The sequence below is a fragment of the Haliotis rubra genome, unplaced genomic scaffold (assembly GCF_003918875.1).
Source record: "Haliotis rubra isolate DU_JTF1 unplaced genomic scaffold, ASM391887v1 Scf25, whole genome shotgun sequence".
NCBI classification, from domain to species: Eukaryota; Metazoa; Mollusca; class Gastropoda; order Lepetellida; family Haliotidae; genus Haliotis; species Haliotis rubra.
In genome coordinates this window covers 2,051,437-2,067,358 of record NW_025766558.1, presented here as the reverse complement: position 1 = coordinate 2,067,358, position 15,922 = coordinate 2,051,437, and the positions used below count along the sequence as shown (strand labels likewise).

At 39.3% G+C, this 15,922-nt stretch overlaps 1 protein-coding gene across 1 annotated transcript; it reads right to left on the bottom strand.

Annotated features, from left to right (window-relative positions):
* Positions 1-3,450: 3,450 nt before the first annotated feature.
* Positions 3,451-15,200, bottom strand: LOC124279420 (sphingolipid delta(4)-desaturase DES1-like). The gene is made up of 3 exons (XM_046715246.1): positions 14,949-15,200; positions 9,126-9,868; positions 3,451-6,414 (listed from the first exon to the last, which is right to left on the bottom strand). Exons 1-3 carry the CDS (start codon positions 15,028-15,030, stop codon positions 6,145-6,147), a joined length of 1,095 nt encoding a protein of 364 aa, XP_046571202.1. The 5' UTR covers positions 15,031-15,200; the 3' UTR covers positions 3,451-6,144.
* Between the last annotated feature and the right edge of the window lie 722 nt (positions 15,201-15,922).

Here is a 15,922-nt window from a genome sequence, read left to right as displayed (position 1 = left end):
TTGCGTTGACAGATATAGATAAAGGGGAGAATCGGGATGTCCTTAACATCTTTTGAGTAGTATACTCTTAAGCGTAATTTAAAAAAATTAAATGCTGTTTTCCATCAAATATGCATATTTTAGTTCATTTGATTGATACAAGGATGAAATTATGTATAGGTTAATCACCCTTACAAGGTAGTTATTTAAATAAACTCTGTGGGGTCTTTAGCCCGAGCCGAGTTTATTTTAATACCTACCGTTGTGAGGGTGATTAAACGGCTTACACCACGAGGGCATACTTATTTAATACGCGTGTAATGAGAGAGAGAGAGAGAGAGAGAGAGAGAGAGAGAGAGAGAGAGAGAGAGAGAGAGAGAGAGAGAGAGAGAGAGAGAGAGAGAGTGAGAGAGAGAGAGAGAGGAGAGAAAAGAGACGTATTGAGAGAGAGATATAATGGACATAACTTTCCTAGTGGTTTAACATGGTAAAAACACGTATTGTGTTGATATATTGGTAATACTGACAAAAGACACGTGTACCAACGACGTTCGGAGAGCTTCACGGCTTTACTCCCCCTTGACACAGACTGAACAAGGCTGTGGAATCTCTCCTGTGGAATTCTCCTCCATTCCGTTTACAACGCATTGGCCAGTCGTGCAGGTGTGTGGCGACGTTGGCGAACATCTCTATCGAGTTCATCCAACAGATGCTCTATCGGATTAATATCTTCTGGATCTATCTGGGACCTCTCACAGACGATTCCTGTTCGTTTGGCCCGATACCCTCCTCAAACCAGGCACATGTCAGTAGCATGTCGATGACGTAGACAGAAGACCCAGATGTAGCCACTTTTAGGACGGACAAAGGGCTGAATAAGGGAGGGTATACCAATCCCCAGACCGAGATATGGTGTTCCGGTGTACGCGGAAATGACCGGCACTCTCCAGCATCAAGACATTCTTTGGCGATTGGCAACATATCAGCATATTCACTCTCTGTTTACTGACGTTTGACCTTTTATAAACATTGTCATTGCAAGTGCAGTCTGCTTTAATTTCCTTTAATTTCAAGTTCGTAAGGTCTAAAACAACTGATGTGTAAAGCTACAACAAAATATAACGGTTGTTTTGTGCGCTGGACCAGTTCAGACGTGACTGACACGATTCAATCAAAACTATTGTATTTGTATTGTATGTTTCGTGAATAAATAAAATTAACATCTTCATTATCTCCTAAGCGTTTCTTCTCTTTCGAAAAGTGTATATTTTATGTGCTACAGACAAAAGCGAACAGTAGATACCAGTTAATGTTCTGGCACGGACCGGCAAACCAGTAATTGACAATGTGTACAATGTCCGACACAGGCAAAAGGCAATTAAACAATCAACATAACCTAACGATCCAATCCTTTATGCCTTGCTGTTTAAACTTCTTGGAGTCAGTGTGTCACGCCGGGCTGATAATGCACAGTTTGATTGTGTTTAACATGGGTTGATATCGCACTAAACAGGTTTTCACTGTTAGTGGTTCAATGAATCCAACCGCACTGTCCACATCACATAGGTCACTCAATATCATTTATTTCCGGGAAATGGATTGTAAGGAAAATAATAGCGTGAACATTGTTGAAATCCTATTTCAGATACAACAAACATAAAACAACGCTCTACACTAAATGCCTGCCTTATCATGTTGAACCTTCAAATTTTAAGTTGAACTGTCATTATAGGCGGATCCAAGAATTTTCAAGGGGGGGTTGGGGGCTCCGCCAATGCCAAACATAATCTCCTCGGATCCGCCAATGGTCATGTTACAGATTCCACCTTCACCTTTCATATTAAACTTTGATATTTAATGTAGTTCTTTCATATATCATTCATGGGTGTTGTGCTGCTGGGAGTGAGCATAGACGATTCGTGAACGGGGTGTTGGTGTCGTCCTGAGACTAATAACAAAGGGTGCCTGTATAAGCTAAAGCTTGAACGAGCCGACCACGTAGATTGGATGGTAAGACTTGGCAACTTGCTGGATTGAATGCCATCTTTGTCTGGTCAAGTCTCGATTATTCATGGACGCCGTCATTATCTGCAATATGGTACGCCAGTGGCTTTAACCTTTCCACACACACACACAGTGCGAAATTGTCTCTGAGGCTGTAGTGCATGCCTCTTACAGACCGAACATCACAAGCAGTCACATTTGGGTTGGGCTGAAGATCACGTCTGCTGAACACCGCGTGCAGATCCAGGTTAGTATGGGTCTTCAGTAACCCATGCTTGTCTCCACCCATGAAGATCAGGGTTAGAATTGGTCTTCAGTAACCCATGCTTGTCTCCACCCATGAAGATCGGGGTTAGAATTGGGCTTCAGTAACCCATGCTTGTCTCCACCCGTGAAGATCGGTGTTAGAATTGGTCTTCAGTAACCCATGCTTGTCACCACCCGTGAAGATCGGGGTTAGAATTGGGCTTCAGTAACCCATGCTTGTCACCACCCGTGAAGATCAGGGTTAGAATTGGGCTTCAGTAACCCATGCTTGTCGTAAGAGGCGACTAACAGGATCGGGTGGTCAGGCTCGCTGGCTTGGTTGACACATGTCATCATATCCCAATTGCGTAGATCGATGCTCATGCCGTTGATCACCGGATTGTCTGGTCCAGACTCGATTATTTACAGACCACAATTTGACGTTTTAATGCTCATTATCTGCTGTTCTGTCCTGTTGCCTTACATACTCGAGACACTGACGGACAAAAGAAAGTACACACCTGGTGTTTTGGAAACATTTTCCTAAATACATAGGGTTAGAGGGTTTTGATTGTGACTTACAAGTCATAAACATTGTGTACATGTTGTCAAACCACCACAAATATCCTTTAAATTGCTGTTTGATTACTCGCACTTGCATGTTATGGACAAGCAGCAGCAGCCTATTGAGTTATGCCTGTTAAAGGTACCAATATTATCAGCAGCGGAGCGAGAACAAGACATTAGAATGTTGCAAATGGGGACATCAAACAGCCACAATGTTCAGATGTACAAGGTTGACCATCATCAGACTAATGAGACACCTAAACCAGACTGGTGAGACGTCAGATAGTTCCAGAACTGGAAGACCAAGGGGACCACCTCACAAGATGACCATCACCTGTGTAACCGGATGCTCACACTATCAACAGCCGCAAGTCACCGCATCAGAAGAACACACTGGTGAGAAAATACTGTTAGCATCCAGGCCTATCGGGGATGTCGTTAACACATCAACATAAATTAGACCTAAATTTGACTAGGAACGAGAGGCTGGGAACATCGCTGCTGAGTACTATATCTATGGTGTTTTGGCAACATGTACACAATGATTGCCATTTGTAAGTTGCAATCAAAACACTTAATATTCCAAAGGACAAGGTGTGTTTTCTTTGTACGTGAGTATATTAGATAAAACTCCATGTAAAAGAACACCAAACATTCCAGTTGTTATTTTATTATCCACCTGTCTTTACAATGACGACAATGTGAAACATTCTTGGGAATATTGTTGATAAATAAAAATAACAACCCTTGACAGTTTCAGATAGAATTCTAATATCAAAATTAGCCAAAACACATTTGTCAATGTGAAAGGTATCTGGTTTTGTTGTCAATTTTCAACATGCAATGAACAATTCAAAGCAAACGATGTAACAGAAACATTAATTCAATGACTGAACACATCAAAGTATGACCTGACACTAAAACAAATATGAAAAAAATGTCTTCGAAACACTGAAACTGATGGCATATCCTTGGTGAAATAATAAATGTATAATCTTATTATAGAGGACACCAACCATTTGATATTTTGAGTTTTGTGTGTGTGTGTGTAGTTTGAGGAAGAAGGTGGGTGGGGGGAGTAATGCTGCAACAAAATAATTCTGCTTACCTGTGGAATAGAACTGAGATACTAGTATTTGGCATTACAAACTCCTACTTTAACCACTCCCCCAATCGTAGCATATATGTCAAATGGCTGGTTCCTAAAGCTAACAACATGGAAGACAATACAAAGTATGCTTGGATGACAAGAAAAGTCTCTCCAATGAGCAGAAATAGGAAGATATCAACATACAAAATATACACTACATTGTTAGGAAAGTTTCAATCTTTCTTTAAGGCATACAAGTCCATACAAATCATACAAAACTTCAGCTATAACAAATAACAAAGTTATCCAAATGATTCATAGAAGAAATTCAGGAAAAATCAGAGGGCTCACAAAAGCAGTTGAAAGGCTAGATTAGCTTTTCTTGCACACTGAAAGTTGAGACAATCATATCATTGTAAGAAAAAAACACACTGCACAAAAAAATGCCCTAGCAAACAATATATGGGACACATGCATCCATCAACCATACATCAATGGCACATCTTTCGTTATCTTAAATCAATACTTTTAGAAGACATTGTTAAGAACGGTCTTAAGAGTGTGTGTGTGTGTGTGTGTGTGTGTGTGTGTGTGTGTGTGTGTGTGTGTGTGTGTGTGTGTGTGCGTGGGGGGTGCGTGCGTGTCTGTGTTCTTCTCGTAAGGTACTTTGCAATATTCCGTCTGGAAATATATTTCCAATGACCTAACCAGTTGAGGTATGATGAACACAAACAGCCAAGTCACAGAGCCTAAGAGCCCAATTCTTAAAGTCATGACCAGAATAAGTTGCTGAGGAAACATTCTAACCAAGGAGACTTGTACCCACCACATCTTTCCAGGTGTACATGTACTCAACTCAGTGATACCATGTGTAGGAACATAGCATGAAATATGTTAATTGCCTTCTGAACTATCAAGTAGTATATTCAAATCATAAATCTAAAGTATTTCAAAACTTTACATTCAAAAATATGTTTCTTTACTCTACAGTGATAATCATGTAAAGATACCATTTGACTTTTCAATGTTACATGTATTACTGTCTTCCTACTTTACAGAACCAAGTTATCTGAAACTTGGAAACCAAGTACGGTACAACAATGAGAACTACAAACAGGTATTAGTGAGATGGATGGTGATACAGATGTTGGCAGATCCCCAGATGGTTTTAGATCGAGGGGTAGCAGCACTACCCTGGCTGACTAGGCCACAGGCCATGTTAGATTGTCAAACACCCCTGAATGATGATTTTAAAAAAATTTAAACAATCAAATTCTAAAAACAAGTCTGATTCAATAAATGCACACAATATTCTTTTCTTGTTTAGTTTAACAAGTTTAAAAAATTCAGTAAGTAGTGTATTATATATTGCAATACAGGAAACAAGGAAGCGATCCCACCACTAAGTAAAGCATAGCACAGCATACAGTTCTTTCTCTTACATAACTCAATGAAGATATAAAAGACGATCGTTAAACTCAAGCTTCAATAATAAACAGCTTTCAGTCACAAGAACACATCACCTCATCTACAAATTACTTCAGCCTGTTCACTTAGTCCTGTTTCAACACTGAGGAGGTATCCATTGCAACTGGATCCCTAGTGTTCACATACACAGGTAATTAGTTTCAAGAATCGTCTCTCACACCTATTTATATTTGTTCCAACATATTTCTTTGTCACAACCATGTGGAAGTCCAAGCAGCTGATACTGTAGGCAGGGAGGCAGTTCAAGGACTGGGCACTAATTACAATCACGACAGTACAAGCCAGTGTGGCTAATTAAGATCTTTCTGTTAATAGTGGTCAGTATAAATTGTATGAGAAAAACGTGGAGCAATGTTAAATTGCAAAGAAAGAAAAAATATATCGGAATATCGGGAGCATGTCTCATGTTCAACTTCATAGTTTGACTCCCAATCACAAATGATTGTAAAGCCTCATTTCAAATCTGACTTGGATAAGAAAATACTATGCTCTAATTCAATAGAACTTTATATCCACTAGAGATACTGAGATAAAAAGAGGTTATTGAGTTTTCATTGATGGTAAAAAAGTTCAAAATATAACTTTTAATCAACTTTGTTCAAACAGGATGATAATGTAGCCATAATAATCTTTTGCTGAACCGGAGAAATATCTGAAGCATACTTGATGTAAATATCAAACAACATTAGTACAAATGATATAGAAATATAACACATTACCATGGTAACATCTTATTATTACCTAGTAACATCTTTAACAAGAATGGAATATTAAGAACTTTGAAGAACTGTTTTGGAAACACTTCTGTGTTCTAGTCCATTCTGAACATGGCCATTAGTGGGTTTAATGTCCCCATTGTTGTTCGATTCAGAATTTGTTTCAACAGACTTCCCGTTGGTGGATGGCTTGTCTGACTTTGGATTCCGTTTGATTCTAGAGTAGGGACCGATCTCAGGGTCTGTGATGAAGTCGTAGATGACCTTCACCCATGACGTATGACAGGGCAGATTGTCATAATATTCAGGGGCAATCTTTTTAACCTGAAAGAAAACAAAAGGTTATTTATTCACAAGCTTACATAGAACATGAAAGATCCAATTACAATTATGAGTTATTTGGGAAGAAAATGAATAGGAATGAACCTCTGAGATAAATATCGTCATGTCTGGTTAAATCATAAGCCAGAGCAGCATACTGTTCTTATAGCTGGACATAATTTACTTGACTTCCTCAATATAAGTTTTGTCTGATAAGAGAGAATTATTTAACTACCAATATGTGGAGTTTTTTCTCAGTGGACAAGACGTAAGTCAGTTCTGTCTGTACTATATGGTCCATAATGGAGCATGGCTATCAGATCCTTTTGTAGAAGAATATTATGAGTTGGACACAAGAAAACCCCTAATCAAGCTGACTTTAGGTGTTTGTCTTCTCCAAGTGAATCTAAATGTAAAACATGATGTGCGCCTCATCGCTTGCTTTAGGATTACTTACATGCAGATAACTAAAAGTATAAGTTCTGTGAACTCAGCAAAAGATTCCAGTCATCGGGGAAAATTAAGTGTCTCAATATTGAACTTCCTGTCAAGTTGTGGTATCATTTACAATACAGATATCAATAATGATATACTTGAATTACAAAACTGTTATCATAGCAAAATGGATGAAAACTATCATTCCCCTGATGGGCACAGTTGCTATATCTAAAGACCTTAACTATACCTACACTAAACTATCCCTTGTTCCCAGTTCCCAGTACACAATGTAAATACTACCTCCATAGAACTTGATTTTCCTTCAGTGTAAATACTACTCTCTGAATTTTTGTTAAATAAAAACCAGATAGAATAAGCAAACACACCCCACCCCCTGCCCCTTTCAGGCGAACAACAACACATTTTGACATTACTTATATTTAGAGACATCTTATGAAAACAATATTAGTGTTGTTCTTATTATTAATTAGGACAATTGGATCAAAATGTGAAGGTCTTGCCCAATATTTTTCAAGTTATTGGTGAACAAACTTTTCTAAATATTTTTTTGTAAATTGCTTTAATTCTTCAAAACATTAAATGTCATTTAAAATTTGCACTGCACATTCCCATAAGACAAAGATGATCGCCCCCAAATTTGAAAACAATCTAACCAATAGTATTCAAGTTGTTGGTTGAAAAAAATGTCCTTGCATGGATGGACAGAATGCCTTGGCATAATTGCACACATCAACCCTTTTACTTCCGGAGCATGATAAAGAGAGATGTTATTAGGTCAGAACTTCATGCAAAAATAATTCCACAAAACACAAGCAATCTGGCATGATCGGCTGCACATGTTAGTTTGGGTTGTAATAATGATACTATTAAAGAATTGGGTTTTTTTATCCGTTCCTGCTAATGGCCAATTTTTCGGTGTACATATGTAGATCTCAGTTAAGTAGACCACACATTTCAGGCTATGAATATAAAATTTCAATAGAGATATTTGATTGAGAAACGTATTTGCTTTAGTATTAACAAGCTGAATGAGTTTTACATTCAATGGGCCAGGTATCATACAATATTTGAATAACTGTGTAAACAGCTTCCTCTATTCATCCCACTATCTTACGTACACATTGTATACATAGCAGTCCTCAATCAATTTGACAGCTTTGAATAAAACGTGTGACCTAACTCCCCTTGACCGACAGTTCTAACACATGAAATGTCAACACCAGATAATGATCAGTCTTGACAAAACATTGGCCACAGAGGGAAAGTGAGTGAGTTGGGTTTTACGCTGCTTTTAGCAATATTCCAGCAATATCACCGCGGTGGACACCAGAAATGGGCTTCACACAGTGTGCCCATGTGGGGAATCGAACCAAACGACGAGCAGACGCTTTAACCACTAGGCTACCCAACTGTCATTCTCTTCCCACAGAGGTTACTTGTCATTTCTTCCTACGAACCTCTGTTCTAATACGGTCATATTTCCCGGTTCTCGTAAAATCCCCTAGCGGCATAAAATCGTAACACGAATTATCTCCCTTCTTTCTGTCCAATCAGAACACGTGTTACATCAACTTGACTAATACAAGCAAATGTTGGGTCACAAATATCCCTCCTCTGCCAGGAACGTGTGTTGATGTGACACACAAGACATTTAATGGCTAGCTTGTCCATTGTCAACGAGGGCGATTGAGACGCCATTGATCCGCCATTTACATGACTGAGTTTTGTCTATAAGAAACGTTTGTGTATCGCGCAGGGAAAGAGGTTCTAGTTTTCCCGAAGCATACGGAAATACCCGTGGCCTTGTGAATGATCGCTTTTGAAACAACGTCGCTGATTGCACAACTAAATCTGATTGCAACCAATCACGAATCCTGAACACTCGCACCATGAAAGGGCCGTATTAGAACAGAGGTTCGTAGGAAGATGACAAGTAACCTCTGAGGGAAGAGAATGCCCAACTGTATAAAGGGGAAAGATAGAGGTGATAATAATATATGAATCACAGATCACTGAAAGCAGGTGCTTGTTTCCACCAAAAATACTGGCTCACTAAACTTATGAATTGATTATTTTAGAGAGTAACTAACGATTTAAGTCCTCTTTCAAAGTCAAGGAACCTACCTACAAATATTCTAACCCCAAAGTAATAAATGTCACAATTATAATAATCAATTAATTCAACAAAACAAATCCTGTTTGACATCATGCACTCTTATAACCAGCGAGGTTGAAACCATACAAATAATATTCACCTGTGGCAGGTTGCATCCTGGTATGCTGGGGAAGTCATGGTGTTCATTGTGGTAGCCAACATTGAAGGTGAGATAGTTGAGGCAGCCGTAGTAGGAGTATGTCTCGTATCCCTTGATGAACATGTAATGCTCCGAGATGAAGTGGCCTGCCAGAGGATGCAAGCCGGTAGCCATGAAGGTTCCCGCCACAAAATACACCAGAGATTTCACTCCGAAGAAATACGCAATTGCAGCATTGAAAGAAAACTGTATGACAACATTAATAACCTCTAAAGCTGTCAATGGCTTTGGGTAGACGAAGAGAGGGCGGAGAGCATAGAACCAGGGCTGTAACACAACCCATATAAACTTGGTAATGGTGTTGGTGAAGAACTGTCCCTCCAATTTGCATGGGATGTCGACATCCCGCATGTCGTCCCCCTGATACCTGTGGTGCTCTAGATGGTACTTCTTGAAGGAGATTGACATTGGCACACCGATAGGAAGATTAGCCCAAAATCCTAGTATTCTGTTTGCTAGTGGTCTGCAATGTCCGAATGCCAAATTGTGGGAAATTTCATGGACAGCAAGTGTCAGTGAGTGGTTGATGGTCCCGCCGAAACAGTAGGCCAATAACACTACAGTTACCCACGATGCATCTTGGATGAAGTATGCTGCTAGAATCTGCACCAGTACCATCAATGTCACGATGTACTTCAGGTTTGGATTAGGGCCCATCAACTTCTTCACCTGGGGATACTTGGCTGAAAGCAGAAGCGGGGGATAATTGTAGCTCATTATGATTAATAGTTTTAATGAGTGTTGGTCGTTTTGTTAAACACTTAAAAGGGATTAGGTTTTGAGAAATTACACAGAAATAGATATCTTCATATTTTCAAAATGACACTTTAATGTTGAGTTAGGAAGACCAAAATTTTCCGTTTTCCTAAAAAAGATCAATGTCATCAATAGATACGATAGTGACTTTAATAGTGAGTGAGTTTAGTTTTACGCCGCACTCAGCATTATTGCAGCTACATTGTATATGGCGGCTGTCTGTAGAGAATCGAGTCTGGACCAGACAATCCAGGGATCAACAGCATGAGCATCAACCTTCGCAGTTGGGATACAATGACATGTGTCAACCAAGTCAGCGAGCCTGACCACCTGATCCCGTTAGTCGCCTCTTACGACAAACATGGGTTACTGAAGACCAGTTCTAACCCGGATCTTCATGGGTCGATATGATAGTGAACACTAAGAAATGAGGATTTTGAAACATTAAATAGAGATTTTTACTATCAGTTTTTATTGAAGGCTACAAGAGCCATGAATTAAGAACTTTGCAAATAGATGAGATTATATATACACAGGCTATTTCATACTTGAGGTTAGGTAACAAGTAGATCCAGGTATAAAACCACCATGTTTAATCTTCCACTACACACTTCACTCCGAGCATTGTGATTGACCCTGACCTGAATCACAGTAGAGGATCATGCTGCATGTAGGCCTTACACTACTCTGTACAAACAAGATGTTGTCATTCCACTTCCGCCTATCATGTCAATTTTGATTGAGTGACCTGAGTGACTGTGTAGGCCTTACACTACTCTGTACAAACAAGATGTTGTCATTCCACTTCCGCCTATCATGTCAAATTATTATTGAGTGAGTGAGTGAGTTTAGTTTTACGCCGCTTTTAGCAATATTCCAGCTATATCACGGCAGGGGACACCAGAAATGGGCTTCACATATTGAAACCATGTGGGGAATCGAACCCGGGTCTTCGGCGTGACAAACGAACGCTTTAACCACTACGCTACCCCACCACCCCAATTATTATTGAAGATAAAAACAATGAAATGTCCTGATGCCATATATCTCTATTAAAGTCATTGCATATCAGATGCTGATACCCAGCAATAGACATTCATGCTGGGAGAACTGTTAGTGTTCTTTCCATACCACTTGCCAGAGAACTTCGAAACTGACATGCGTCTTTAACACATCTCTTAATGATTACTTTCACATATCAGATCTGACATACTATACATCCTGGTTGCATAGAAACACTGAAAAGGGTTCATCCCCACACTGCACTAGTTTGTCCGAAGTTTATTTTTAACAGTCCAGTTTGATAACACTTGAATATAACCTAACATCATATTATCACTGATTGCACGTTGTATACTAACACACAACAACAGAGGCAGCAATATATGCAAACATACAACCCATTCAATCAATAGATAGAAACCATCCAGTAACCATAGCAACCATTTCAATCAATACTTGTCCGTCATAAGGTTGTGTCATGTACATGTTTCTCTGTAAATCAATCTCTCATAAAAACAGTTCCTGATTGAACAGAGGACAGACATTTATCACACGTCAAAACAGGGGACAGTCATTTCACTCCACAGACATAACATTTTGACAGACAGTTCATTATCACACATGTCAAAACGGGACAGACATTTTAGCACATTATCACACATGTCAAAACAGGGGACAGACATTTCACTGACAGCATTACAGCACATCAAAACAGGGGACAGACATTTCACTGACAGCATTATCACACATGTCAAAACAGGGGACATGTCAAAACAGGGGACAGACATTTCACTGACAGACATTTAACTGACAGCATTATCACAAACAGACGGGACAGACATTTCACTGACAGCATTATCACACATGTCAAAACAGGGGACAGACATTTCACTGACAGCATTATCACACACATGTCAAAACAGGGGACAGACATTTCACTGACAGCATTATCACACATGTCAAAACAGGGGACACATTTCACTGACAGCATTATCACACATGTCACTGATGTCAAAACAGCATTATCACATGTCAAAACAGGGGACAGACATTTCACTTCAAAACAGGGGATTTCACATTTGACAGCATTATCACACATGTCAAAACAGGGGACAGACATTTCACTGACAGCATTATCACACATGTCAAAACAGGGGACAGACATTTCACTGACAGCATTATCATGTCAAAACAGGGGACAGACATTTGACAGCATTATCACACACATGTCAAAACAGGGGACAGACATTTCACTGACAGCATTTCACATGTCAAAACAGGGGACAGACATTTCACTGACAGCATTATCAAAACACACATGTCAAAACAGGGGACAGACATTTCACTGACAGCATGTATCAGGGGACAGACATGTCAAAACATGGGGACAGACATTTCACTGACAGCATTATCACACACATGTCAAAACAGGGGACAGACATTTCACTCACTCAAAACAGGGGACAGACATTTTATGACAGCATTATCACACATGTCAAAACAGGGGACAGACATTTCACTGACAGCATTATCACACATGTCAAAACAGGGGACAGACATTTCACTGACAGCATTCATCACACATGTCAAAACAGGGGACAGACATTTCACTGACAGCATTATCAAAACACACATGTCAAAACAGGGGACAGACATTTCACTGACAGCATTATCACACATGTCAAAACAGGGGACAGACATTTCACTGACAGCATTATCACACATGTCAAAACAGGGGACAGACATTTCACTGACAGCATTATCACACACATGTCAAAACAGGGGACAGACATTTCACTGACAGCATTATCACACATGTCAAAACAGGGGACAGACATTTCACTCAAAACAGGGGACAGCCATATCACACACATGTCAAAACAGGGGACAGACATTTCACTGACAGCATTATCACACATGTCAAAACAGGGGACAGACATTTCACTGACAGCATTATCACACATGTCAAAACAGGGGACAGACATTTCACTGACAGCATTATCACACATGTCAAAACAGGGGACAGACATTTCACTGACAGCAGTATCACACATGTCAAAATGGTGTATAGCCATGTTTAGATCAATACTACGGCATTTTATTTGTAAAACTGAAGACATATACATTCTGCAACATTTCACTGACAGCATTATCAAGATTAAATCAAGGCCAAGTACTGATCAATAATGTCTGCACCTAGCCAATAATGTCGCACCTAGCCTGTCGCCGTGTTATTCTAATTTAACATACTTGTTGCTGTACGAAATATCTGTGTAATGGTTTTCTCAGCTTGCTTCGAATTACCATTAATCTACACACCTGTTGCAGTTCTGTATAAACCTGAACATAGCAATTCAATATCCCTTAGCCAACCCAACTAATCGACAAATTTTGTGATTTACCAGCTGCATTTGTCATAACGTGTGTCAGTTGTGAAGAGGTTTTCTTTGTAGACCTCCATCAGTATTGTTTGTTCAGTTTTCAGGGTATTTACGACCATAAAAATCTATGTGTGAAATTTCTGAAATACAGCCAATTGTAACTGTCCACATAATTTTTTCCAAGCCTGGACTTTTACATAAAAACGCAAGAATGAAAAAGACAATTTTGACATTAACTATGTGTTTCTTCATTACTTCGGTCAAATTTATCTACACATTTGTCAAAAGTTTGGCAAAATGGAGAGAGAACAGTTTTCTATGTAAAACACTGTAAGTTTAGTTCCTTGAAAGTACATCAAATTACACCAAAAATGTTTAAGTTAGCAACTGATGAGGATTTAATGCTGCTCTTAGCATAATTGCAACTATTCCTTTATGCTAGAAAGCATATACAGGCAGAACGTCACCATCAAGACCAATGCTTAGTCTCTGAACACATAATTTTGATAGTAACAAATAAACCCATTTAAATTGAAAAGGATCCCCAGTCGAATGGGAAATTCAGAACCTGAGGGAATCTAGACTTGCATGATTTAGGGCTTTAGCATTGCAGGGAGGGCTTGGCAGTAGGGAAAATAACTTGGTTCAGGGACTGTGAGACAGACTAGAGTATACCATACGAGGAGTCAAACCAGAATTCTGCTGATCTGCTACTACAACATCTCTGGGCTGCCATACTGAAGTACTACTTTCTCAAACATTGTGTACAGTGGGCCAAGGTCAAAATGTGATGACTCAACATTCATCTATTTTTCAAAAACCTGTTAGCACTCATAATTATTGATTTGACACTCAGGATGAGACACGCCACTACACCTGTAACATTTCAAATTACATTAAATTACAATAAATTAAATTGTATCTGTTCCACAATCTTACATTGTGTGTATGTTTGTTTATACAGTGAAATATTGCCTTACAACGATCAGAGTTATTCAGATTGTTTTGTCCCTAAAATGAATTTAAAAAGAACGGAATTTCCATTTCCTTGAAATACGTATCATATCTTCAAAACATTTTTAGGACAGGTGCATTTAATTGTCACATATACCCAAAAGAATTCCCAACAATTGAAGTTCTGCGTGTGTGTTGGCCATCGGTGACAAAACCTTGCGAATCCGGGCGTGCTGACGAAAACTGGTCACAAGGCATAGACAAGTTTTACTTATCAAATATACAAACTGAGTCAGATGAACATAATATACGTGGTAGTTTGTTCTTTTATCGTACGATATATAACAAATTGTCGATCTGCTGTTCACTGCGACCTCGTGAGCTACTTCAAGGCGACATCCCACCCGTGACAAGTTTGACGTGTAACAACTGGGGGTGTGAAGCGCCTTGCAATCACGCTTTGTCGTCATCCTTTGCGTAGATCTAATGTTTTCATTTTAAGTTGTTTCGGGGCTAAAACTATATCTAGCAAAGGCACAGGGTTACATAAGAAATATATCTATTCCTCTCTGGTCAGAATAAATTCAGTGACATGGTTGAAGATCATAAGACTTGCGGTTATGAAAACCGGTCACAAGTGATGGAGGGATCGGCATCTCGTGTGTCTCACCTAAAATTTCCTTCCGGCGTGTTGCATGAGGCTCCTCTGTGTATGACCACTCGTAATCCGTCCTCGACACCTGAGCACCCATGACTGTGCTCTGGTTGTGTGCAAGACTTGTCTACGACCTTACCACAAACGCTAGTGTGAGATACAATGTTCGTCGAGCTCAGCCCTGTTCTTGTTATACTTCCCAGTAAGCCTGAGAGGTGGGGGATTTAATCATTACTTCCCTTGATCCGTAACCGTAACCCAGTCCAGTCGATATGCTTTACCGGCTGTGCTTATTCAGGTTTATCGTACCATACGATTTGTAAGGGTATGAATATTTATTACTACCACGTGATCAGTTCGGGCGGGATCGGACAACTCCGAAAACGAGGAAATAGCCAATGAAATGCTTCCAGAACTGCGTTTTTGAGATTGTTTCTGTGTTCAGAAACACAACCACGCCAAACACGTTTAGAACATGAATTTGAAACTTTTATGATGGGCAAGGTGTAAATGGGCCTAGTAGCCTGAACACATATTAAACTTTTAATGATCAATCAACCAACGCCCTTAAATGAGTTCGCTTCTTACACTGGAATTTAAAATGAATACCTATTACAATCTGGCAAGGAAATCTTCTGAACAATGGTCACACATCCAACACACATAAAATATGAAGGGCCCAGAGAGATGTTTTTCATAAAGGTTGAGACCATTTGTGATCACAGTTATATATATTTTTATATATACGTGCAGGATGGACGCAAAGGAGCAACTTGCGAATTTGGTAGTCTTTCAGTTTTGTTAAAGGTATTCCTATACGAGTTAGTTATATTGATGTAAATGCGTTAACATTCATCATAACCAATAACCTTGTATTATAAACATGTACGTCAAATATATGTACACTTTTGTACTTAATAACAGTAAGAACAGTAATCCACCTGATTTCATAAGTGTTAGAATTGATCTCCAGCAACCAATGCTTGTCG

Bases quoted from the DNA above. Each gene is read 5' to 3' on its own strand.
- LOC124279420 (XM_046715246.1), bottom strand. From the start codon at position 15,030: ATGGGTGCTCAGGTGTCGAGGACGGATTACGAGTGGTCATACACAGAG. The intron at 9,869-14,948 runs GTGAGACACACG...TTCTGCTTTCAG, and splicing joins ACGCCGGAAGGAAATTTTAG to CCAAGTATCCCCAGGTGAAG. The intron at 6,415-9,125 runs GTGAATATTATT...GTTTTCTTTCAG, and splicing joins CAGGATGCAACCTGCCACAG to GTTAAAAAGATTGCCCCTGA.